This window comes from Mustela nivalis (assembly GCF_964662115.1).
Source record: "Mustela nivalis genome assembly, chromosome: 11".
Lineage (NCBI taxonomy): Eukaryota > Metazoa > Chordata > Mammalia > Carnivora > Mustelidae > Mustela > Mustela nivalis.
The window spans coordinates 112712508-112740238 of NC_139030.1; the positions used below are offsets into that span (position 1 = coordinate 112712508).

Consider the following 27731-nt stretch of genomic DNA (forward strand, 5'->3'; position numbering starts at 1 on the left):
AGGACATAAAGTTTAAGTCTGAGTACACGGTTCACTCCAACCCTGAGGAAGAGGGATAACTGCTTTCTCCTGCAGCCAGTACTCTGGAAAGCTGATGACACGACAAGTGACAGTCTTGCATTAAGGTGACCTAGAGAGCGGGCAGTTCTATCCAGCGGGTACTGACGACAGATTAATCCCAGTATGAAATGACCAGTGGGTAAGCTGTAATCACTACAATGACAAGAACTCGGTGTCCACGTGATTGCTCACTGACAGTCTGGAGGACGTACCTCCAGCACAGGCCGTACACTTATAAAACCCGAAAGATCTCTAAAACACATCCTTACTGCCCTCCTGGTGTATCCTCTGGCAAAAGAAAAAACGGACAGAATAAAACTCTTTATATTAACTCCTATAGATGCGCTGACTTTGAAGAGTGAGTATAGATGATGGTCTCCGGTCATGACCTATGCCCACGAACGCCATCAGATATACAGACATGGTACAGACACAGGAACACAGACATGTGGAACGTGTCCCCTTCCTTGAAATTGAACTGTAATGACTAACTCAAGAGTAAACGGCCATATAAAGGGAAATGCCAACATGTCAAAATATTTGGCAAGTGTCAAACCACCCTGACTGTAACCAATCCAAGTGTTCAGATGCATGTAGATTAAGCGCTCATCAAGGATGATGCAGACCCGGCGCCTGGAGGGGCTCAGTGGGTTAAGCCTCTGCATTTGGCTCAGGTCATGATCTCAGGGTCCTGGGATCGAGTCCCGCATCGGGCTCTCTGCTCAACAGGGAGCCTGCTTCCTCCTCTCTCTCTGCCCGCCTCTCTGCCTACTTGTGATCTCTGTCAAATAAATAAATAAAATCTTAAAAAGAAAAAAAAGAATAATGCAGAAATTTCATTATTATTGTATCACCAGAGCTTAGCACACAGGAAGCACCTTCTCTGAATATATCAAATTTAAACCTAAATGTTGGGTGAATAGATGCATAATGAATGGGTTATAAAAAGGGAAATAATATTTAAATATTGAATCTTAAGCGCTATGCACTGTGATTGTATCTACTCATCAGTAGGTCAACTGGTAAGTTACAGTGTAATTAGTTGAATTATTTAATCACATTTACTCATGTTCAAATTTTATGCTTTTTTACTAAATTATTCAGTTTTGATGTAATGAATAGAATATAGGATTTTAAGAATTCAAAAGAGAAGGCTAACATAAGAAAAGGAGCCATACACTGGGTATTCTATAAGACTGATGACTCACTGAACTCTCCCTCTGAAACTGATAATAGACTATATGTTAATTAATTGAATTTATATTAAAAAATTAAAAAGTAACCCAAAAAAAGAAAAGGAGCTACAGAACACATTCATTCAAATTTACTTGATGACTATGAAATTAGACTAATTTTTACAGATCTCTTCAAAATAGTCCAAATAATGCAATTCTAATACACTCAGTCTTTTTTAGACTCTGTACAGCATTAGAGCATTTGCAAAGAAGATCAGTGAAGTCACTAGCTAATTAAATCAAAGAATACCAGACCAAATACGGATAGAAGGGTTGCTAAAAAGAAAAATATATAGGTATGTTTGAGTTTAAGAGAACAAGGTCTTTGCCTTCAGCTTCTGAGGTCCAGGATGGTTTAGTAAACGTGCACGTGATGACCACATAAGCTGGACACTTTTGAAAGAAAAGATAAGCTTCTACTGACTGAAGGACCATCTTCTCTGTTTAGAGTAGAATATACAATACTTGCTGATACCAGCTACCAGAAACACGACTGAATTGTATATTCTCTAGGGGTACAATTACAGCTCCCAATTGTCAAACTATATGGGCATCTCTCACAAAATTCCATTTTTCTATTTCAAATTGAAATTCAATCGAATAGTGGTACTGGTTGAAGCCAGCAGCAGGGGCTCTGAGAGTTCTCCCGTTCCCGACCTCACTAAACGAGAGCCGTAACTGACTGGCGGGTAGAACTTCCAGGATCAAGTTCTAACTTGAAATCAGAGTAAAATATTGATCAATCCTCTAATACTCTAATCTTCATAAGGATATTTAATCATTAGACTCGGGGGTGGGGAATCACAAGAAATTTTTAAAGACAGTGGAGCAAAGCAGGAAAGAACAAGTGCTTCCATGTCCTGCCTCTGTAAATCACTCCGGCCTTCCCCGCAGCTGGCCTCCCACTGCCATCAAGTCACACAGACACACAGTGGCCGGTTACTTGGGATTTCTCAATGAAAAACTCCCGCATCGTCTTTAGCTAAAGAGAAATTAGAAAATGGGAGTTTCAACTTTAAAACCTTCGGAAAAAGGAACTGTAAGCAAATAAAAAAAGAGTCTTATTTTAAAAATAAGATAATGGGGCGCCTGGGTGGCTTAGTCATTATGCAACCGGCTCTTGATATCAGCTCAGGTCACGATCTCAAGGTCACCAGACTGAGCCCCGTGCTGGGCTCTGCGTTTAGCGTGGAGTCTGCTTGTCCCTCTCTCTGCTCCTTTGCTCTCTCTCTCAAATAAATAAATAAATACTATCTTTAAAAAAATAAAAAATAAAATATATGATTAAAGTGATGAGTTGTGAAGTAAGAGTTTTATTACTTCATTAAAAATACTTCTATGTCTCATAGGATTATTTCTAGATTCTTTTTCTACCAGTAGAAGAAATTTAAAAAGAACTTTATATTACTTTCAGAATGTGTTTTAAATCAGAATCAAACTACAAATGACAACAAATGTTATTTTTGCCCTCCCCTTATTCAGAAAAATAAGTAAAATAATAAATGCCTAGTTTCTCAGGGTGGAAAACGCCAGAAAGCTCACATTACCTAAATCCCTTCTGAATACATCACTCCTCTGTACCACAGCCAAACGCTGAGGACTCCGCACTTCCATAGCAAAAAAAGTTTGTGCTTCAAGTAATTCCATTATGTTTGCACAGCTTTGTTGGAATTTTTTCCTGCATTAAATCAACGACCTTGTAATTTACACCTATTTGACCTTTATTAAACTTAGTCCCATGACCACATGACATCCTCCAAACACTGAAAGACCACACCAAAGGTTCTCGGGTTTTCAGCCAGCTTCCCGTTCCAGGTTGAAAGTCTTGACATCAACACCCCCCCCACACTCCGCCCCCCACTCCTCCCCCACCCGCCTCGCTCATCGGGTGTGTTACAATGTGTCGATCAATCCTTTAAAGTGAGAACACACCCTGCTGAACTCCATGGACTAGAAGAGAACAACCTAGTTTGTGGTTCTGGGCTATTCATTTCATATAGTAGAAAATTAACTAGAACCTTTGATAACCACACAGTTCAGACTTAATTCTTCAGCCATTTTTTTACCCACATGGCACTTAAGGTGCGCCTTCCAAATAATGAAAGTTTATAAATAAGAATGAAAGTGTTAGATTTTCTGGATCCACGTTCATCAATTTACAGTATCTTATTAAGTTTATGGTGCGGAATATAAGCTAACTGGTCATTTCTCCCTCACGTATCTGTTAATTCCACCATATCAGTTTATCTCTTCTTGCTTACGATCACTTATAAAATTGAGTGGCATTGTTTAATTATCCTCTCCCACTTCAGTGACAGTGTATTAAACAGGACAGATCCCTGTGTACGTCACTAAACAACTTCTTACAGAAAGATAAGAACAGGGCACCTGGGTGGTTCAGGCAGTTAAGCATCTGCCTTCAGCTCCAGCTCTGGTCATAATCCAGAGGTCCTGGGATCGAGTCCCACATCCAGCTCCCTGCTCATAGGGGAGCCTGCTCTTTCCTCTGCCTCTACACCTCCCCCAGCTCACTCTCTCTCAAATAAATAAAATATTTCCAAAAAAAAAAAAAAAAAGCAAAAAAAGACAGACAAGGATACATTATTTTAACTTCACTGAGCTACATAAAACTATCAAACATTTCAATCATTCCTATGAGTATATCATGAAATATTTGTCAGATGCCATGTTTTACTGCCCCTTAAAAAAATAACATTTAACTAGCTGTTTCTTTCATTCCTATGCTGATAATTATGATATATTACATTTATATTTATTTTACATCAAAATCCTAAAGTTATTTTGGCCTTGTTGCTATCAGCCTACTTATCATCAACCCTCACGTATTATGCAGTAAACAGGGAAGCATATGCACACATACAAAGGTGATTTTAAATCATGGGACCCTCAGACACGCCCACAAGTCAAGTATTGTATGACTACACAATCCAGGAGGACTAGTTTCAGATCACTTTATTTTTTGCAGTTTCGCAACACAGAATAAAATTGCCAGGCAACATGCCGTTATAAACGTATGCTGAATTAAATGTACTAAACAACTCCACTCTCATTAGGGTGATAACCAAAGCTTAATCAGCAATGTGTGCACATTCGTGTTGCTCTGGTCTAACATCATTCCTGAACCATGTGGTCTGATAATAGGAAAAACTGAGTCCTTAGCATCTCTGTCCGATTTTCACAGTGATATTGAGTTGACCCCCAGGCCCTTTAAATGGGCACCACTTACCTTTCTTCCTGCTGAAAGCACGGTTCATGATGATCAGCCAAACAGATGTTCAGTTCAATCACACTTTATAGCCTATAAAAATGACAAAATAGTAAAGCCTAAATAAAGATATGTTGACCAACCTCTTTTGCACATTGCATTGCATAAAATGCAGATGCATTTTCATCACAAAGCCTTTTAAAATGTGTCTTAAATATTTATAAAGAATATTCTGAAATGCCCCAAAAGACGCGGGGTAAGAATAAACTAGAGTACTCAATATTACAGATGGCCGAACAGATAAGAACAGTATCTCAAATAAATTTCCTCCGAAGTTCACTAATCTTCTTGTCTTTTTCTTGTTGTACATCTATCATTAATTACATTTATCTGCAAATTTTAGGAGAAAGAAGACTAATACTTTCAGCCAATAGTTAAGAGACATGGCACAGTTCTGAGCAATGATTAACAGCAGTAAAGAAACAGAAGTTTTGATTATCAAGTGGCAGTCGTGTCCCTCTCCAGCCAGGCTCTGCCGGGCAGCCCTGTGCCCCACAATGCTCTGGGCAGCTGCTGCCCGAGCTGTTCAAACCGAGATCACGGTGTCCTACCCCAGTATGAAACCAAGGAGGCAGCCGTGATGAGCTCTGAATTTGCCTTTGGGATCATGTATCCCTAATCTTGAAGAATAATGCACGCTCACAGCAAAATAACTATGTTGCAGTCCTCCAGGAGCTACGAAGCCCAAAACCCTGCCTTCATTAATGCCATCTCCGTTCCCTTCAGCTGAAACTGGCCAAGGGTTGTTTGCCCACAACCTTAGTATTCTCTGCTATGTGAACGGGCTGAGAATTTTCCAAATCTTCAAGTATTGTCTCTTTTTTATCTTTTTAAGACTTTATTTATTTATTTTTGGGACTGCAGGAAAGCACAAGCAAGGGGGAGGGGCAGAGAAGCAGACCCAGGTGCCTGTATCTCTCTCTCTCTCTCTCTCTCTCTTTTTAAAATAATTCCTTTTTCAGTTGTTCTTCTTCCACATTTTAGTATTATCAGTCAGAAGGCACCAAGCCACTCTTTCAACACCTTGCTTAGAAATTCTCTCTGCTGGGATGCCTGGGTGGCTCCGTCGGTGAAGCTTCCGCCTTCCTCTTGGGGTCCTGGGATCGAGCCCCACCTCGGGCTCCTTGCTCAGCGGGGAGCCTGCTTCTCTCTCTGCCTGTCCTCTCCCTGCTTGTGCCCTCCATCACGCAGGCCCTCTCTTGGACAAATAAATAAATAAAATCTTTAAAAAAAATGTTCTCAGATAAATACCAATTTCATTAATTGCAAGTTCTACCCTCCATAAAAATACTAGAACACAAACACAACTCAGCCAACTTCTTTGCCCACTTCATAACAAGAAATACCTTTCCTCCAAGGTCCAGTAACACGTTTTATCTATGTTTCTATCCGGAAATCCATCCGATTCCCATCCACACATCTACCAGCACTCTGCTTACAATTGTCTGTGCAGTCTTTAAGAAGCTGGAGGCTTTTGAGCACTTCTCATTTCTTTCTGAACTCTCACCAGAATTGCCTGGAGCAGTATCACAGTGATCACCTTCTTCTAGTAGCACCTCAACACTCTTCCAGCTTCTACCCATCACCCAGTCCCAAAGCCGTGTCCACATTTTTGGATATTTGTTACAGCAGCACCCCACAGTCAGCTTGGACTGCCATATAAAATACCGTAATGGCATGACATAAACTACAGAAATTTTTAACTTGCAGTGTTGGAGGCTGGAGGTTCGAGATCAGGTGCCAGCTAAGTGAGGTTCTAGTGAGGGCCCTCTTCATGGCTTGTGGGACACAGCTTCTGGCTGTGACCTCACATGACCGAGAGGGACAACCCTCTTGTGTTTCCTCTTTTCATAAAGATACTACCCATCACGAGGTCGTCCCCTAATGACCTCATCTAAACCCAAGTACCTTCCGAAGGCCCCATCTCCAAATACCACTCTGGGGTTCAGGATTTCAACTTGTGAATTTTGGGGCTATACCAACATTTAGTGCATAGTATTTACAAATCTATACAGCAGTAAAACAAGGAGAGAAATTAATCTTGATAATAAAATCATTTTTACAGTCTAATTACTGGTATTTCTGTTCAGGCATTTCTGCTCCCAATGAAGAATTAAAACAGTTAAGAATTAGAACTCGGGCTCTCTGTCTCTCTCTCTCAAATAAATAAATAAAATAAATACAAAAAAAATTATAAAATATTATTACCAGGCTTAGATAATGATACAATAATATCACTCTTCTATTAACCTCACACTTCATTTACCTTCTCATGATTATGCCATTAATACAAGAAAGGCAGAGAATATGTTTAAAAAACTAAAACACCAAAATGATTATGTCATTTATACTAATGATATAATATGGTTTCTTTTCTATAATGTAAAAGATATAGATGTAATGATTGAAATTACTGTATTTATTATAAATAATATATTCATTCATTCAGAAATCATTTTTAATTACCAATGCCAACCACTCTGTAAAGAATGAAGGGAATACAATACAGACAAAATATATTTTGTCTTGTCCCAAAAGTTACTTTTCATCTAGAACCCAACAGACATGGTTATTGATTGATCATATCCTGAAATGAATAAGTCAAGATAACAAACTAGCACAAAAGAAACATAATTATCCAAATGTAAGGTCTAATTTCTCCAGAAAAATAAAATTACCAGGAAGCCTATTAATCAGCAGATCAAATTCAGTATGTCTCAGGTAGACATTTTCAACAATAGTAGATTGTGAAATATAAAGATGGAGTTTAATACCACATAATTTTAAATTTCATGAAATTGTGTGTATTTTAAAATTGGGATTGGGAGGGAGACAAACCATAAGTGACTCTTAAATCTTACAAAACAAACTGAGGGTTGCTGGGGGGAGGGGGTTTGGGAGAAGGGGGTGGAGTTACGGAAATTGGGGAGGGTATATGCTTTGGTGAGTGCTGTGTAGTGTGTAAACCTGGCGATTCACAGACCTGTACCCCTGGGGATAAAAATACATGTTTATAAAAAAAATAAATTAATTAAAAAAATAAATTAATTAAAAATAAAAGAAAGAGGGCAAAAAAAATAACAATGTAATATAAACTCTTTGGGGCATAAAGACAGAAAAAAAAAAAAAAAAAACCTTAACATAACTGTATAAAGTTCAGGAAGCCAAATAAATAAAGGATAGGAAATGATGCTCCAATTCTATGACTCTGAAATCCTAGAAGGATTTTTACCTGCTCATAAAGCACGTAGATATAAATGTCAGTGGGTACTGGACAAGCTGTTCTTATCTAGAAACAAAAGCCATAATTTCACTTTCCAAACACTAGTTTTTAGCAACGACACTCTACTCTTACTATTGATCCAATGACACTCTACTCTTCCTTGAGAAACAAGTCATAATTCCCCCCTAGAACATACGCAGACACTGGCTTTGCTCACTATATCCATGTGCAGAATACAGTGAGCAAATACAAGTCAGTATTCCATACACTGTTTTCAGGTGTAATACATTCATAACATGCTTTAATGTACTTAAATCTGAGGTAATAAGATATATCAACTCACTTTATGTTAAGTTTAAGAAATGTTAAGTTCTGTATAAACTTAATTTCAATTTATAGTATTATATAAAATCTTTTTGGATAAACTTTTGATAAACATTGTCTCAATGGCTACTTATACGTGGACGCATTATTTCCTTATCAGTAAAAAATTATTCCTAAATTCTCGCTAAATAATATATAGAGAGAATAACATAAACATCTTTTACTAATTTTCCATAAAATAGCATCCCAGAATAAAAATCATACAAGGTTTAAAGTATTGCAATTTAGCTTTTCTATTTTTTTAAATTAAACATAAAAAGAGTTGTTCAATTGGGGTGCCTGGGTGGCTCAGGGGGTTAAAGCCTCTGCCTTCGGCTCAGGACATGAACTCAGGGTATTGGGATCAAGCCCCACATCAAGCTCTCTGCTCAGTGGGGAGCCTGCTTCCTCCTCTCTCTCTCTGCCTGCCTCTCTGCTTACTTGTGATCTCTGTCTGTCAAATAAATAAATAAAATATTTTAAAAAAAGAGTTGTTCAATTAAAACAAAAACAAAACCAAAGTCTGGAACAATATACACGGCCATCAGTGATGTGTGAGACTCACATTTAACTTTACTCTCTGGACTGATACTGACGAGTGTGTCCCTGCGTGGGGCTGCTCGTGCTGTACTTACTATAATCCTTTTTCACATATACATGAAATCCCTCGGGTTAATAGTCGTATACGGTGCGACGGGAGCCCTTCCACTGATTTCCCGAATGGTGTATACAAAGAGTCATATCACGCACTGCCTAAGCCAGCCTTCCCTCGGACATGTATGCTGCTTCCTCTCACATTACATAAAGCTGCACAGACCTATTCAGCCGCTCCTACTTCTAATCATGGTGGAGTAACAGGCTATAGTTCTCCTACTCTCTGAAACACAAAAAATGAGTCGACATGATGGGCTGTGCACGGAGATGGAAGCAGACTCCAGCAACCTTCCTAAGCTGGGATATGCCCAAGATGTGGTGAAATGAAGGTGACTCGTGGTTACAGACCAGAGCACTGGAGAGGACAGAGCTCCACAGAAGTAACTGAAGATACCTGCAAAAAGCCTTACAATTTAACTCGGTAATGACCACTTCGTGAGACCAAGTAAAGGGACACCCACAAAGGTCGGAGAGACCAGTACCTGCAACTCACACTGGAGGCAGCAGCAAGGGAGAAAAGCCTGTAACTCACAGGACATCGGCCTAACCATGTACCTGGGGAAAAATTAAAGCTAGAATAAATGCTGCTTTGGCCCCACTTAAGTGATTTTAAAAACAAGACCCAAAAGAATTAACCCATTTCTGAGTAACTTCACTAAATTCTAAAGCTATGTTCAGAATATTTTAAGGAATATAAAAATACTCAACACCCAACATGGTGAAATGCACAGTTTTTGGCATCAATAAAAAAAAAAAAAATCAGGCATGCAAAGAAGTGAAAAAATATAACCCATAATGGGGAAAAATAAATCAATCAAAACTCATCCAGAAATGTAGATGTCATTAGATAAGCTGTTTTAATCTCAAGTTTTATTTCAAAATCAGTAATACATTGCTAATACATTGTGGGGTCACTTGCTATTAATTTACTCTGTAACTTTAACCTTTTGTAGACTTATTTAAAATAAGGGGAAAAAAAGTTGGAGCCAACAATCGTTTCTTTAAATACATCCAGCATACCCTACCAAAGTAAATTCACTGATATTCATAAACTAGCTCAGAAGGTTAGAGAGACGTTAATGAATGGCAGTTTCCTGCTTTTCAACCTACTGCTCAAGCTCTTATTTGATAAATAAATAGCATTGTTATGACTAAAGAAACTATATATGGCATAATATTAAAACCTATAAAACAGCTAGATCTGAACTTCATTTTACCCTTATGAGTATATTTAAAATCAAATATTCCTGGAATTCCTTCAAGGTTAAAATTTTAAAGAACCAAAACAACTGATTAAAACACAGTTCACATTAAATAAATCATAAGTCACTAAAATCCTGTTGTTCATCACGAGATCAGAAATGATGTAAAATGGGGCGCCTGGTGGCTCAATTGTTAAGCATCTGCCTGCTCAGGTCCTAATCCCAGGGCCCTGGGATGGAGCCCCGCATCAGGCTCCCTGCTGAGGAAGCTTCCTCCCTCTGAGGCTTCCTCCCTCTCCCGCTCCCCCTGCTTGTGTTCCTTCTCTCACTGTGTGTCTCTCTCTGTCAAATAAGTAAATAAAATCTTTTAAAAAAAAAGAAATAATGTAAAATAATGAAATCCAATCATTCATTTTAGTTCTGGGAAGGGAAATGAGGTAAAGTTAAAAAACAAACAAAAACCAATAGTTGCTTTTCCTGTAAATGTATTTTTTACCTCTCTTTTACTGCTTTTTTTGAGTATGTAATTCAAGAAGGTAATCATGAGAGAATGTCAAGCAATTTTAGATCCCGCCTTCACTCTTCCAGGTTGCTGAATCTCTGTTGTGGCTAATTCTTGGAAGGTCATTGCTTGCAACAGCTCATGTAGCTTCCAAAATCCCACTCAGAGAATTCAGCTCATTTTTTACTCTTCTTGATCTAATTAGTATCTATTGTGAAGATTCTCTGTTTAAATCTCAAATTTTAAGACACCTTACGGCATTTTTCTTTATTTTATGACTGTAATTTGCAAAAACTTTGCTTTTGAAGAGCAATAAATACTACCTAAGTGTAGCCAAGAAAACTAACCAGTAGACAAATTTGGAAATTTTACATTCACAATTTACATTACTAGGAGAGGCCACATGATGTGATACAGAGGATATATATTTTTTTTTTCCTAAAGATTTTATTTATTTATTTGAGAGAGAATCGAGACAGAGAGAGCGAGAGCGCAGGCGTGCACAAGGAGGGGGGAGGGTCCGAGGGAGAAGCAGACTCCCCGCTGAGCAGGGTCCACCCCCCCACCACGTGGGACTTGATCCCAGGACTCCAGGATCATGACCTGAGCCGAAAGCAGTTGCTTAACGAACTGAGCCACCAAGGGCACAAAAAAGATATATATCTACTATTTGCTAAGAAATAGCAACATTATTGTTTTCTGAAATTCCCTGACTTGGGATATAAGTGCTTATTGTTATTTTTTTTTACTTAATTTACTGTATTGACCTATATCTCGTAACACTCATTAAAAATTCTTTATTCTTTTAATAGATAGATTTTGGAACTACTTTATGTGACATTACAGAAGTGGAGAAGGGAAAGTAAGTATGACATGGACCCTGATTTCAAAGACCTTAGCGTCTTCGAGAGAGGGGAGAATGGGCACCAGCCCGACTAAAGAGAGAGATGCCAGGGAAAATTAAGAGGATGAAGCACAAACGACTGTCTCTGTCTTGTTCAAGGTCAAAGTTTCAGAGTGGAGGTGAACAATCATCTCCTAAATGGGCAAAGGTCAAAGGTGAGACACGAAATAAGGTTCTGGGCAGAAAGGCAGAACGTGTGCAGTACGTGTCGATGAAGGGCTTGGGCTCCCTGCCACACCGCTGACAGCCTCAGGGAGCACCCACTGGCCCTCACTGGGGCTCTCATCCAGGCTATCCCACAACACCCTTGGTCTAAAGGGAACATCTGAGCACCTGGTAATGGCCAACTCTTGAGAATGGCTTTATGCAAGAAAACCTTAATTTACAAGGTCCAGAACACAGGGCTGGGGAGGAAAATAAAATCTGAACTTCCTCTAATGCCAAAAGTGAATTCAAAGTTAAGACTACAATGAGTCAACAAGAAAAACGGACACATCAAGCCTAAGTTTTCTGTCGGCTAAAGCCACCAGATTTGAACCACTTTATTCTAATAGTAACACTTTCTCCTTTAAGAGGATTTTCCACATTTCCACAGCTCTGAGCCTCAAAGTACTGTCCAGTAAGTAAGAGTCTGGGCAGTAACTACGGCGATACTGTGACACCACAAGACTCCGTGCAGGGACGATGTCGTGCAGAGACACCTTTTGCACCCAGTTGTGGTGCCACCACTCAGCACCTCCGGAACCGGGCAGCCCCGGCTGCTCGTGGGACCAAAGGAGCAAAAGCTCCAAGGAGGGGGATGCGCTGGGACTGGCAACAGCCGAAGCCCCCATCCGCCTGGGCATGGGCGTCCCGGGGAAGGGCCTGCAGGGTCTGAGCCGCACTCCCCAGGCCTCTAGCCCTCTGCTTCAATAATTAGATTCTGAGAATTCTCCTTAAAACGACCTTCAATGATCAATTAACCATTCTTCTTGCTGGGCTTTCTTCATTATCTTCTGTCCTTACTGGGGGCTCAGCTACCTCACTCCGAAATGAAGTAATCACGCAGTAAATAAATGAGGCCAGGAGAAATATTTTTTAAGACAATTAAAACTCTGCAATATTGAAACAAACATTTCTATTTCTGTAACATGACTCCCCTTTGTGTAGACAAAAGTTTTCCTGGGTTTAGTTTCCCTCTGAATACCAGGTTTTGAAGCAAACTGCGGAAGTCTTACTCAGTTTTTTCTCCACTTTTTTTTATCATAACAATGGACTTTCTTTCCTTCTTATTTTGACTGTGCACTTAAAAACTCTATCCTCTTAGACCTGCTGTTTTGGTCATTTCTCCAAACACTTCGATATCCATATCCTAAATGTGAGAGGGAACTTGTGGGATCCAATTCCTGAAGTAACATTATCTTTGGCAAAACTACCCAAATTCCTTTGAAAGACCAAAATAAAACAGCTTGACTGCAGAATGAATGCTATCAGAGCCTAAGGCTCAAAACTTTCTGGACTTTTAAGAGTAGAATTTGTAAAACATATACTGTTTTAAGATTCAGCTGATCTCCACAAACAAAGCAACAATACAAACACTTTTAGTTCAGCTTCAAATCTTCTGCTTTCTATTACAATATTTCACTTTGTTGAAAAGAAACAGACCCCAAATGGAGTCACTTTTGCTAAGCCCCACCAACACTTAATGCCTAAACTAATTGTGATTTCAGCCTCTCCCAGGAGTGGAATTTTAAACCAATCAGTCTGGAATTTCCTGGTCAGCATTAGTGAGGTCATCTGCATGATAAGACCCCATGCCCTTCCCCCTCAGGGAAGGTGACCCTGCCAGAAACAATGCTTTCTTTTCTTTTGCTAATAGCCTCCTGGTCCTGTCCCATAGGGTGGCTGCCTATAAATCCTTCTGTTCTGTGCAGCTCCTCAGAGCTCCCTCCTATCTGCTCCATGGGACGCTGCCTAATGTATGAATTGTTGAATAAATGCAATTTGATCTTTACATTTACCTCAGAGGAATATTTTTTAAGAATCCGAAAGGATTTTTTTTCATTTAAGCCTTTTGCTTTAATGTCAGCTGTTTCTAGATCAGTATTTTTATAGTAATCACAGTTTTTATCTTTACATTAAATTCTAACAAACAGTAATAATAAGTGTGCATAGGCTTACCATTTTCATCCTTTTATAAAGTTTTAAAGAGAGTTTTAAGAAAGCCAAAGAGAGAGTGAGATGATTTCTTTGACCAGCTTTTAAAGCAGCCCTTGAAAGAAACCTTTCTTTGCACTTGGTGTCCGGAGCATTTCACAAGGTCAGTGGTTTCCCTGGGAGAGAACTGATGCACAGGAAAGCTCATCCCTGAAAACAGAGCTTCCAAATATTTACACGGGGAGATCACGCTTTCCTTACTGTAAGAGCCCGCGAGAGAGTACCTCTGTCCACACGCAGTACTGCTCGGCCACAACTAAAAATAACATCCTCCCTTCTTCCCTATAATCACACATGTCCTATTTATTTTATTTTTTTTTTTAAGATTTTATTTATTTATCAGAGAGAGACAGGGGAGAGAGCGAGCACAGGCAGAGGCAGAGGGAGAAGCAGGCTCCCCGCCCAGCAAGGAGCCCAATGTGGGACTCGATCCCAGGACGCTGGGATCATGACTTGAGCCGAAGGCAGCTGCTTAACCCACTGAGCCCCCCAGGCGTCCCACACATGTCCTATTTTTAACTTCAGGGGGACCACCGTATTCTTCAGTTCTCTGTCCTTCCTGCGGGTTTCCACCAGCCTGCTCACAGACGGCCGCCACAAACCTTATCCCCAGGAACCTATCTCCACCAGCAGCCGGACAACGTTGAACTTTACTCCAGCCCTGTGATCCTAGAAAATAACAAAGGTTCAGGAAGTCCCCCACCCCTCTGTGTTTTGGAAATGGCTCACCGCAAAGAACCACCCTTCCCCCAAATAATTTAGATAAGATTCAGGGCACTCCCCATGTTTACTGAAGACGGAGCCAGACAAAGCCCCTCCAAATGCCCATTCTCGGCTTCGTGAATGACTAGCTCAACGATTCATGCGATTCATGCCACTGACCAATGTGGACAAAACACCTGCTACGTGACCAGACCAGAGCTTCAGCTAAACTTCTCTTTCCTCCAGGATCTTTAACTTTGACCCACCCTCAGTTTAACAGACTCAACCCTTCCTTCATAATCCTTCCTAAAAGTAGGCTGACCTCGGGCAAGAACATGGTCTGGTCTGCTGCCCCTAATCTCCCGACTCCCCCTCATCCACCTCATCCACCGGCCCACATCGCAGTCTCTCTAGGCTTGTTCACTCTTCCTGACAAAAGAAAAGTCCTTTTCTGCCTCGCCGTGGAGACGCCTGCAGAAACAGGGCTGGCGCGTTCTCCTACCACAATCTCCCTCCCTCCTCTTCCTGCAGGGATCTGTTCACACAAGGTCTCCTTACATAAGCCCAGATTTGCTTTTGATTTGACGCTCCATTTGATCAGATTAGAAAGATTTCTGGCAACGAACCCCAACCTAGTTCACTGAACTAATTGAACTAATTTGAAAAATTTTTCCTTTCAATATATCTACTCAAATGGAGCTAGACCTCTCATTCTCTTTCAGTAATGAATGCTTTCATTTCAGCATAAAACGAATTACAAGAATGTCCTAGAAAAGTGAAAGAATCTGGGTTTTAAAAATTGTCACCCTTGCATCCCTAGCACCTAGCTCCTCTCACAGGAAGTAACTGCTGAATTACAAAGCAAGTTAACAAATTCAGTTTTCTAAAACAACAGCATCTTATTGAATAGAAACATACTTCTCAGCTCCCCAAATCTGTTCAATCTGTAACAATTAACATATCTTAATTTGAGATTCTTAATCTCGGGAAACAAACTGAGGGTTGCTGGGGGGTGAAGGGGTAGGGACAGGGTGGCTGAGTTATGGACATTGGGGAGGGTAAGGGGTATGGTGAGTGCTGTGAAGTGTGTTAAGCCTGAGGCAAGTAAGACATTATGTGTGGATAATAAATAAATAAATAAATAAAATATCTTAACATGAAGGTATTTTCAGAATTAGGAAGCTTTCTAAAGTTGTTCAGTAATCCAATAATAAAACTATAGTCTTATCTTGTTACACATACTGCACACAAATACAGTAAATTATACACATAAAAGCAATGTAACTTTTCATCAAAGAAAACATTATAAGCAAGCCAATAATGATAAAGGCCATGATCATTTTCTGAATGAAATATTTCTCTTCTGTTGGACAGAAAAGATCTATTGAAACAGTATGTGTTGAAACAATATAAGTTAATGAACAATTTGATAAAGCCATGGATATTTTTAGAAAAAAGTTCCACTAAAGTCAAGTAAACACAGTAACTCTGCCAGAAAAGAGGAAAACATTTACTCCAATAAAGAATAGGCAATATTCTTTATTCTTTATCTAGGTTAAACTTTCCAAAGTCGATAAACTGGAAGAATAGAAGGAAATGAAGATAGTATTTAGCTAAGGACAAAGGAAGAAATATTTGTAAATGAGAAAAGAATAAGAACTAATTAACAGGTGAATACAAAGGAAAATAGTAGTATTATCCTCGATCCCTGTACTCAACTACAGATCCCAACAGTTAAAACCAGAAATCGTAAGACCACTTGACTCGTACTCTAAAACCCACGGGGCTCCTTTCTTTTTGCACTTTCTTGAGGCATTGACAAAGTTGTTTTGCCAAGACCGGCACATTCTAACCAACAAACCAGAAAAGACACAACAGCAAAGGGATGTCCCTCACATTAATACGTCAATACAACACCCCACGCATCCCCTTCCCCGCCTATGATCAGGGGCTGACCACAGACCAACCCCCCACCCCGTGACCACATGCTCCTTGCATGCCCTCTCGCATGTGCACCTCGTGTACCGGCCTCTCTCTGCACAACACTCCGCATCCCTCTTTGCAGGTGGGGAGGTAGGTTGTCAAGGCTTGAGCCAGCCACCTCCCCGGGTCCTGCCTTCTGAAATAAATTCCTCCCTTTCTTTTTTCCAAACCCTCACTTCTTGAGATACTGGCTTCTCCAATGACAAGTTTATCCAAGTTTGCTCAGCAAGAGGGTTGGCAAACCCAGCCAGGAGCTAGGTTTTTGATTTGTCCAGACCCCTTGGGATTCCCTGGGATGGAGCGGGTGGCCACGGCAGCATGCCGGGGCTCACTGAGCATTGTTGAAGTTAGCAGCTGTGACAGACCAATACGTAATGACACAACACTATAATGGCTAAAACTGTAAAAAAACACTATAAATGGGACTAAATTACGGATCAGTGTAACTCACAGATGAATCACTGAGTTTGAAGATCAAATGGGGGAGAATCTCCTGGCGACTACAGAGAAAAAGATACATCAAAGAAATACCAAGAGGACAAAGGATAGAAATAAAAATGCCAAAATCTAGATCCTGGGAATACCATAAAGAGGGAAAAAATTAAAGGAGAGAGCAGGGCAGAGCTTAAAAAAAATGTGTTAGAGAATTTTCACAGAATTAAAACAAATTATGAAAAATGTCAAACTGAAAGTTTCAGATCCGGGCATGTTAAAATGAAGAACAGTAAAGGCAGAACGAAAATATACACTTCCAGGCAGAAAAAAATGGCCTTGTAAGGGCCTATTTAGCCAGAGCTGCCCCACCTTGGTTGAACAGCCATTTTGTTGTTTATGCTGTAAAACTTAAATTGACCCTGCCCACCCACCGCCCAAGGGGAACTTACATAAAAGCAAGTCCAGGAAACCAGTCCCAGGTAAGGGAACCCAAATACAAGGGTGGGTCAGGTCGGGCGGAGATAATGGCCCCAATGCAGGGATGAGTCCAGTCAGGTGGAGACACCCAATCAGTAAAGCGCATACTGTCTCCCTAGCTACCAAGGAGTGTGGGCCACCCCCCCACGCCTTTTGGGCGCCAATTCTGACCAAGGTGATAGGCTAGTGCAAATGTCTACTAGGGTAAATATAGTTCAATTGGCCATCCGTGTGAGACCTAGCGTGACTGTGCAGCTTTCTCTGTGTGTTACAATCTCATTTGCCACCTGTGTGTGGCCAGGCTCAACCACATGGCCTGTGCTCTATAAAAGTTAGTCTGTGAGGCTGGGAGGGGTCTCCTTCTCTGTAAGGGGTGACCCTGACCGGACTGTTTGACGGTCGGTTTGATTCTTGATGCTTGGCGTGAAATAAAGCTTTGCTTGACCTTTGCTTTGTATCAGTCGCGCTCCTTTGACCATGGACCCATTATTGGGGGACCCAACATTGGGGACCCAACAGCCTAAAGAGCAACAAGAACCAAATCCACAATAAAATGCACAGTAATGACACAGTATGCAGAGAAACAGGCAATGTCTCAAGGTCTTCTACACGAAAAGAACTTTGAACCATGACTGTTGTACGGAGTAAACACAGTGATGTGAGGGAGTAAAAACGACCTACGAAGCTCGGGCCACTTGGCTGGTAAAGCACGAGACTCTCAGGTTTATAAGTTCAAGCCTCATGTTAACAAAAAATGCCTCAGAATTTTTAATCACGGAAAAAGTATAGTACTTTTACTTTTTCATACTGCAAAGGAAAAAAAAAATACTGAAGATAATCTAGGTAGCATTAAAATAAGAGAAACAAATCCAGCTTCTTTTGTAAAAGATAGAAGCACTATAGCACTACCATAGATTTTACTAAGGTATTTTATCTTAAAAACAGTAATAGCTAATATAGGGCTAAAAAAGGAAGGAAAAATAAAGAAAACAGATGCATAGAAAAATGCATGGATAGAAAGTGTAAAGAAAGACACACACACGCGCACGCACACACGCACACGCACGCACATGCACAGCTATAACAATCCAGAAATGAAGATCTAAGTAAACACTTGCTACATAATGGAGCGCAGAGGAAAACAAACAAACAAACAAACAAAACCGGACATGAAATGTAGTCTAGTACTGACGTATTGTGAAAAGCTACAGACGTTGAAATGTAAGGAATTAATGTAGGAGCATCAAGAATGGACATATGTATTAAGACAAATGACCATTAACCATAATATATACACTTTAAATTAGTCAAAAATAACTTTTATCTGACAATAGGAAATGAAAAAAGTTGAAAACAAAGCACAATAAACAGAAAATATGCAATAAGATGGAAAAATATGAGTCCACCCCATTTTACATTTGGCTTTGGGATCCAGATTAATGAATACCTTGCTGAATAAGAAACAAAAGCTATAAAATATAAGAAAATATAAGAAATAATATATACATAGTTTGAATTACCCAAAGAAAGAATTTTTTGAAAAATATGCAAAAAATAAAAATCAATTTTATTATTAAAATTAATGATTTCATTTCAGAAAAGCTCACCATGGAAAAGGTAGTAGACAAATGAGAAATCTGAGAAAAAATAGTTTTTCTCTCTAAATCTGATAAGAAGTAATATCTAAAGTATACAAAGTGGTGCCTGGGTGGCTCAGTGGGTTAAGCCTCTGCCTTCGGCTCAGGTCATGATCTCAGGGTCCTGGGATCGAGCCCCGCGTCGGGCTCTCTGCTCAGCGGGGAACCTGCTTCCCCCTCTCTCTGCCTGCTTCTCTGCCTACTTGTGATCTCTGCCTCTCAAATAAATAAACATAATCTTTAAAAAAATTGATTTTTTTTTAAAAAAAGGTATACAAAGATTTTTCTAAAGAGCAGTAAGCAAAGTCAATAATCCCAAAGGACAGGAGACAGACGATAACTGCCAGTTCATAGGACAGACAGGCCAAAAGTCACTAAGTATATAAACATATCTGCAAAGTTATTAGGAATCATCCAAACAGAAATTTAAACCATATTACTTTATACTAATGTGCCTGAAAAAGGCAGAAAATTGTATAATGCCAAATACTGGTGATTATGTGAAGTTGTTAACAATGGTTCTCATATTTACATACTCAACGAATCACCCTTAAGAAATTAGAAACTATCAAATGTCCAAGATTCCCTCAGTCTTTGACTCGGTCCTGACTTCACTATTGCTTTCTTTTTCTTTTTTTTAAGATTTTATTCATTTATTTGACAGACAGAGATCACAAGTAAGAGAGGCAGGCAGAGAGAGAGGGAAGCAGGCTCCCCACTGAGCAGAGAGCCCGATGCGGGACTCGATCCCAGGACCCTGAGATCATGACCTGAGCCGAAGGCAGAGGCTTTAACCCATTGAGCCACCCAGGTGCCCCGTCACGCCCAATTTTATAAATTACACAGCATAAAAAGATCAACTGTGAGACAGTTAAGGAATAGCCACCTAAGTCAAATGAAAATGAAGAAAAGTGTGTACTTTTGGCATCCAAATGAAGAGTGTTTTCATGGAGAAGATTAAATAATACTAAAATGTCTACAAAGGGGAAGCCTGAGAAATGCCTATTAGTTTCACAACATGGAAATTATCAGCGACTTTTGCAATGTAGTTTCAGGGGTAAAGGGGCTCAGACAGATTGGCTGGTATTGATTCATGAGAATATAGGTAAGGTAGTAGCGACAGGAAGTAGAGGCGCTCCGGAATTTTTCTATGAATGGAAGCAAGCAATACAGCAGGACTGAAAGGTGACGGGGACTCCAGGAGGAAACATTTTGTGGTACTTCTGTGCATGCACTTATACAGATGGGAAAATTTTTTTTAAGATTTTATTTATTTATTTGACAGAAAGAGATTACAAACAGGCAGAGAGAGGGAAGCAGGCCCCCCGCTGAGCAGAGAGCCTGATGCTTGAACCCAGGACCCTGAGATCATGACCTGAGGCGAAGGCAAAGGCTTAACCCACTGAGCCACCCAGGAGCCCCCAGATGGGAAAATTAACAGGAAAAAAACGGTGATATAGAAAAGAGGATAAATGCAACAAGAAATTCCCTGAACAAGCACGAAGAGGTGTGGTCAAGTCCATAAGGGGGGTGACTGTCCTCAGACTGAAAAGAGGCAGTGTGCTCCTCACAACAGAAGGGAAGGCTGAGCCACTGGAACACTAAAAAATTCTTAGTAGTTCTGCAGATTTGGTGATGAGGAAATATAGAATCTCTCCACGTATTTTCTCTTTTAAATAAGAAGTAGGTCATAAGCTCTGAATGAGGAAGGTGAAGACATTAAGATCAGAGAGAAGAGGAGGAGGAACAGGAGAGGAGACAGCGGACTGAAAACATCATCCTGAGTCCGCGCGAATGGAAGAGGCCAGGTGGCTGATTCTGGATAATTTTAATGACCTGATGAGGACTGCAATGTAAACATAAAGGAAGGCTAGTCAACGCGCTCACACGAGTCCGTGGGTGTCTGCGTACCCAGCCATGTTACCTACTTATCGTCATCAACGGGAGTTAGGATTTTTCCAGGCAAGTAAGAAAAAAGAGGCAAAAGTGTCTTGGTAAATTACTGAAAACAAGATTTGTCTTTGACATTGGTCCAATCTTAGAAACTACATCAAACAACTATTTCCTTTTCTCATCATTTTCCTTTCTTGTAATCAACATGAATATTCAATTACAATTTACTACTTCAGAAATGTCTTTACATTACCACAGTGTAAAACCTTGTTCACAATTTAGTAACCAGCGGGAAAACATACACATATATATTCTCTCACACATTGTGCTTGTCGAATGAATACGGTCACACCCAAGAAAAGTTTCTCAGAGATTTTCTTACAAGGTGGCACAGGTAAGAGGCAGAAAGGAAAAATAAATTTTAGTATCTGAGCACTCAGTGTTGACTTCAGCACAAAGGTGGGCAGGCCAGTGACTGACATTCCTGATACCGTGATCAGGGCCACGACTTCCACGTTCTGGACTCCCTGCCCTTTTCCCAGGTAAGTCCTGTTGCCCGGTTTCGGTTAGAACTTTCTGACTCTGATCTACCAGAAAGAGTGAACAGGTCTGCACTTGCCTTCCCTTCCTTTCTGGGGACGCTGGGGTCTGTGGGATGCGTAGCTACTAAAGGCTAAGACAGAAAGGCCAAGGGCACCAGGGCATTTGTACCTATAACTAGCAAACCCCACATTTCTCATCGAGAACATCTTTTCCTATTGGAAATCTTTCAACACTATCCTCTCTTTTCGTATTTCTGGCTTCCATCCCACTAATGGAGTAATTTCCTTTTTCCCCTTGGACTAGACATCAAATGGGGTGATATCAGATTAACCTCGGGTGGTCTTTTCCTTTGAGCAAGTTATTCAAAGAAAAAGACCACAATCCATACCACATAAGGCTCTTATCCTGTGTCTTCAAATATGCTGATAATTGCTATCAATTAGCCTTTGTTTATTGCAAAACAAAAGGGACAATAAGAGCTTCCAGTACCCTCAGATTTGTGATGAGTATTTGTATCTTTACTCAGCTCTGGTTTTGTTTTCAAATTCTGAAAAGATCGTGATTTTGAGTCATATCTACCAACCTCTATATATGCCAATTCCTCTAACAGCACAGATCTAAGAATATAAAAATATTTTTGTAAACATTTCCTAAAAGGGCCAAAGTTAGAAAGAAACTAAAATAAGTTTTTAGGGTGAAATAATTTTTAGAGCAATAATAATCTTAATATTTATTAAGAATTTACAGTTGCAAAGGTATCAATATTCTTTTGTTTGTTTGTTTAAGATTTTTATTAGAAAGAGAGAGAGGGAACATAAGCAGGGGGAGAAGGAGAGGGAGAAGCAGACTCCTCGTGGAGCAAGGAGCCCCATGCGGGGCTTGATCCCAGCACTGTGGGATCACGACCTGCGCCAAAGGCAGTAATGACTGAGCCACCCAGGCGCCCCAGCAAATGTATCAATATTCTTGAATTCCCCTCCCAAGTTATTAGTGTCCTATATATGTATACTCACACACAGAATTTTAAAATAAAGTCAATATTTTGTGAGTTGTCTAATTTTACATATAAACAAACATTTATTACGATAAATAAATGCAAGATGGAAGTAGTAATTACATCTTGAAAATAAAAGCAAGCGCATCTTCGGATAAACATGACCATTCAACTCTACCATTTTACAGGCAATCCTGCACAAAGGAATGTTTGGTGTTTCCACTGTGTCACTTACCACTTACTTCCGCAACCTTTAATATTCTTAAAGATTCATTTACTAGTTTTGAAATAAACCGTACCATTCCATTAGTAAAACATTAACATTCTAACTCTAGAAGCAAAAGTAACACGAAAAATAACAACGTGAATTACTTTGGACCGGAGAGGCTCAGGTGTACAAAGGAGGGCACAGGCCACAGTGTCAGCAGTGGGGGTGGGCAGGGCACCTAGCCTTTGTTGTTTTTGAAAAGCGTGTTAAAAGTACAGAACCTTCACAACAAAAAACCCAAGAAAGAAGCTCTAGGAAGTCTTGGTTGGCAAGAACTGCAGAAGAGAAAGTGAGAAAAATACTTGTACGTAAGTGGGTTTGAAAAGTTCCCCCAACAGGTTGGGGAAAAACACAGTCTCTGTATAATTTTTGGCCTTTTTGATATTTAACAAGGACACCTGCACCTTGTAATGTGTGTCCGTCTCACTTTGTATTTTCGTATCTTAAAACGGCCATCGGGCGCAACCCTTGCAGGTAAACTCTGCTCTCTGGCCAGCAACCTGCCGGGGAAAAGGCCTCCTGGTTCTGGAATTTCTCTGCCGAAACATACTTGTTGGATCTGCTGCTTGCTTTCCTCTCATGACTCTTCACACATCAGAGAGAAGTCATGGATGCCTGAGCTTCACTCAGACTCAGGGACACCAGAGTAACAGGGAACAACAAGACTGGCTGGTCCCTCCCCTTCTTTCATTCATTCAGAAACCAAACTGCGCATATTAGAAGATACTCACACTACAGACACACACGAACTTGCAATGACCCCAACTATAAAAATACTCAAATGACAAACAATGCATCCTCATTCCATACACCCTTACTTTTAAAATTTTATCTCATGTATTAGAAAATACTGTATTTTTATTTTTTTCAAATGAGAAATATTATATTTTAAACACAATATTTACTATCATAAATTGAGATATATCTGTCTTGGCTTTTAGATTGAAACTCGATTGTGTGACCAATGCAATTCTGTGTGTGAAGAAACCAAGTGCTTCAGTGTATTTGCGCTGATGCAATTTGAAATTTATTCCTCTTTCCTAGCACACCCTAGCAGGGATATCAAAGCAAAGACTGAACTGTGAAGAGATAGGATGGAAATTTCCCAGGGACCTTCTTTACAAAGTGCAGAGCTAAGAACACTCTATAATCATTGTGTTCAGTTATGGTATTAATACTGAAAATAATAATGACAAGAAGCATAAGTGAAATCAAGAAAATAAGCATTTTTTAAAAAACTTATGGGAATATTGGCAAAGTGTAAATACATTTTAAGTGCTGGAAACTACCCACCTAACAGCTGAGTCCCAAGCAGAGAGTCCTTACTCAGGGACCAGTCTGCAGTGTACCCACCATGACAAAGAAAGCCTGTCTTCTTGGAGGTGAAATCAAAACTTTCTTTTAAAGAGAAGCAAATTTGGAGTTTCCTCATGTTTCCCAGTGCTTTCTTTCCTATTAACATTCTGTTCTCATAATGCAAACCGTATGTGACAACAGGCAGCCTGGCTCATTCCTCTGACGTGACGCCAGTGTGCCCGCTCAGCACTCCGCAGAACACCCGGACCGTGTGCACGTCCAGGGTCACTCCTCTACCGGCGTCAGCCGGGTAAAGTAAAACAACACTGCGTCTTTCCTATGAAATATATCATGCCGTTTAGATCATAAATTGTAGGAAAAAATCAATAGAGAACTAGCTCTTTAGAAAATTCAAATTGAGCCCATTAATCAAAATACAATGTTAACAGTGGAGACACCAGTGCTGCTTTAAGCTACAACTAGACACTAAAATTTGTGGTTAGATGAGTACATAGCGGAACAATCTCCCACCAGGTAAAGGGAGAAAGGGCTCATTTGCTTCGGAAGAAGCAGGGACTGGAGGGGGAAAGGCTGCTGAGGCGCAATGGTTTCCAGCTGTGAGACAGATGGTGCCTCAGACCAACAGAAACCTTCTGCAGAGGAAAAAGTCAGGCCCCGAGACGCGGGGGAATGCTGCCCTTGCTTCCGCTGGGTTCCCGCCTTTGGGCGACAGAAGAGTCGTTCCTTCCTGAAAATCAACTAAGTCCAAACATCCCTACTAAGCAGAAAACAAAAGAAATCTTATGCCCTAATACATCTTCTATTTCTTCTATATTAAGTAAAACATTTTAAATTAAAGAGAATGAAAGAAAAAAGGTGTAATTCATCTCGATCTACAGAATGTACTGATTTTAGCCCTTGAGGAAAGCCTGTAATTGCACACGCACACGTAATATCACATGTTTATACAGTGATGGTAAGAGCCCTGCTGTTTATACTAAAGCAGTCGCTGCTCAAGCAGCCAACTAGTTTCCTCCGTCTGGTTATCCATCAGGGCACATCATTCCTCTAACTCAACATACGGACTAGAAATGGTTCAAAAGTACAACTCTGTGTGTGTATAAATTTACTGTATCATACACATTTAGTGTTTCAATATTATTCATCATCAACCAATAAATTATTAAATATTTTAAATCTTAAGATAAAAAATAGTAATTAGACAAGAAACAAATGTGAATCTGAGAAAAAGTGGGGCTTTCTCTACTGAAACAGAATTATTTTTGTCCTATTCTATAAATCCTAAATCACCTAGCATAACGTAGTGCAGAAACATAGTGCCCGATCACTAAAATGTTATTTGAAATGAAAAGTGTTGATGATTATAATGTAATACATATTTTTGGCATTTTATTGCATCATTACATTATTATATACTTATATAATATTTTGGATAATCATCAATTTACATCTATTAATATACAAGCCATACATATTGCAACACTGTTTAGATTTACAGAAACTGAATTGGCTGAAATCTAAAAGTATATACCATTAGAAAAGGAGAAAGGCACAAAAGATAATCAGAATGAATAAAATTTGAATGAGTTAAAAAGAAATTAACAAACTCTAAAGAGGCCATTGAAACTACTCCTACCTTATACCTTCTTTAAAGTTCAAGCAAAACCAATTTCTTACTGAATTTGCCAATAATGTGGCAGTAATTCATTTTTGGTCATCATCTCCTATAGCCCTTCCAATGCATTATTTCCAGGCATGGTTCCAAGACTCCGAATCCTAGAGAAGCAATGGGAATTGCTTTGCACTCCTTGGCCTTAGCAGAAATGTATTCTCATTTGGAAAATCTACAGCAGGAATATCTGTTTCAATTTTCGGGCTCCACCGTGGTGCGCACGGCCCAGCCCGCGGCCGCCGGCCTGACGCGCAGAGCTTGAGCCGCCCGCACCTGACGCTGTCGTGGGGGGTCCCGTGGCCCCGTCACGAGCAGGACGTCTACCTCCAACTGTATTCATTTTCCACAATTCCTTCGGGAAGAGACATACACAGACGTGTGAGGGAGGCAAGCCAAAGCCGAGGGTCAGAGATACCCACTGGGGGCGGAGAGGAACACAAAGAAGTTACAGAAGAAGGAAGGAAGACAGACCATGAAACGAATTTCCTCCCTCTGAGGTTCGCTTTACTACTGACGGAACAAACAGACCTACTACCGGACTCACAGATGTCGGCCCGTCAGACGCCGGCTCTCTGCGAGGCCAGGGAACCTGGGGTAGGAGTAGGCAAACACCCGCTGAAGGGTGACGTGTGACTCGCACACGTCTACGTGGGCCACTCAGTGTCAGGCTCTTGCGTCCAAGTGCTCTCGCACGTGTTCTTTGACCACTCTAAGAGGCCAATACCCACTATCTCAGCATTCAAAACACATCATTCTGACTTTTCTTGTCATTACTGGACCTGACATAAACTACATGCCCTGATATGTCAAACTATGTGCTCAATCTAGGTAAACGATTTTGTTTTGACCAGCATGAACTCTATATTCCTACAGTAATATCAATTAGTGATACTTTGTCTTACCCTGAAAAAAATGAATTTAAAATCCTTTCTCCCAAGGGCACCTGGGTGGCTCAAGCGTCTTGATAGGCTCAGGTCATGATCCCAGGGTCCTGGGATTAAGCTCTCTGCTCAGTGGGAAGCCTGCTTCTCCCTCCCTGCTTCTCGCTCTGCCTGCTTGTGATCCCGCACGTTCTCCCTCTCTCTCTCTCTCTCTGTGCGTCAAATGAATATATAAAACCTTTAAAATATATAAATCAGTACTATAATATAATAAAATTCTTTCTCCCAGAGGATTTCTTATGATTAATGGTAAGGGAGCAAGAAACATTTAGAAGTTCATACAGTCTATAGATGTGGAATAAAAAAACCCAGCTGGTCAACACTAACTACGATTCCCTGCCTCAGCCTGATTTTTAGGGAGCTCTGAAGAGTTGATCTACCACATATGGCATCCGGTGTGTGCCTAGCAATAAAGCAATGCTTTGAACAGGGCATCTCATCTATTTCTCCAAATAAGGTTCTCAGAGTGGCAGAAATTCAACATGGCCACATCTGGGCTAATGTAGCAAAACGAGAGACCCAAATCTATGTATCAGTCAAGTGGCAGAGGCAGAATTTTACTGTGAGTTAATGTGACCCTACCGGACATTTAAGCTTCCTACTTTATTGGTGTGGCTCATCTTGGATTCATTATTAAAAAGCAAATTCCTTCTGTAACACCATTGGGTACAGTGAGAGCTCCGGAACAGCTCTTACCCTCAAATCTGTTAAACATCTAGCAAGAAATACCACCACATCATTAAGTACAATCGCACTTTGTGCATACAAGTTAAAAAAAAAAAAAAAAAAAAGACTTTCTTTGTATGTAAATTGAAATTTAATGTTTTACAGTCTTGTGTGGTTATCATGTAATGGGAGGACAGGATCCCAGGGGACCCAACACGCACCAAACTGAAGTGACTGAGACCAGACAAGTCGCTGTGGCAGAGGACAGACAAGTAACACACACACCCAGTCAGAAGCGCAGAATCCAAACACAAAAACCGGGTTAGTAGGACTGAACTCAAAATCTAGGAAGTTATTAGTGCTGTGTCCTAAGCACATGGAGGCCCCAGCGTACAGGGACCAAACTCGGACTCAGCTTATCTTGCTGAGGATGCTTTGGGGCGGCTACAGACTGACTGAAAGTAGTTTGCAGAACAGAGACGCATCATCGCACAGTAAGGAATCCGAGGGCAAATAGTGTCCAGGCTGGCAAACACACACTGCCCTGTCGTCAGGAACCGCAGGACTTTCTTCTGCTC

General features: G+C 40.3%; 1 protein-coding gene across 14 annotated transcripts in view; it reads right to left on the reverse strand.

Annotated features, from left to right (window-relative positions):
• GULP1 (GULP PTB domain containing engulfment adaptor 1) overlaps nucleotides 1-27731 on the reverse strand; it is a 250695-nt gene that overhangs the window by 93631 nt on the left and 129333 nt on the right. For 13 of the 14 annotated variants that reach the window (XM_082689477.1, XM_082689479.1, XM_082689487.1 and 10 more), the window contains one exon: nucleotides 4543-4614. In XM_082689477.1, coding sequence (XP_082545603.1) covers nucleotides 4543-4570 — 28 coding nt within the window. In that variant the 5' untranslated portion in view covers nucleotides 4571-4614. Of the gene's footprint in view, nucleotides 1-4542; nucleotides 4615-7813; nucleotides 7866-27731 lie in introns of those variants that run through there. The other variant, XM_082689478.1, reaches the window with a different exon arrangement.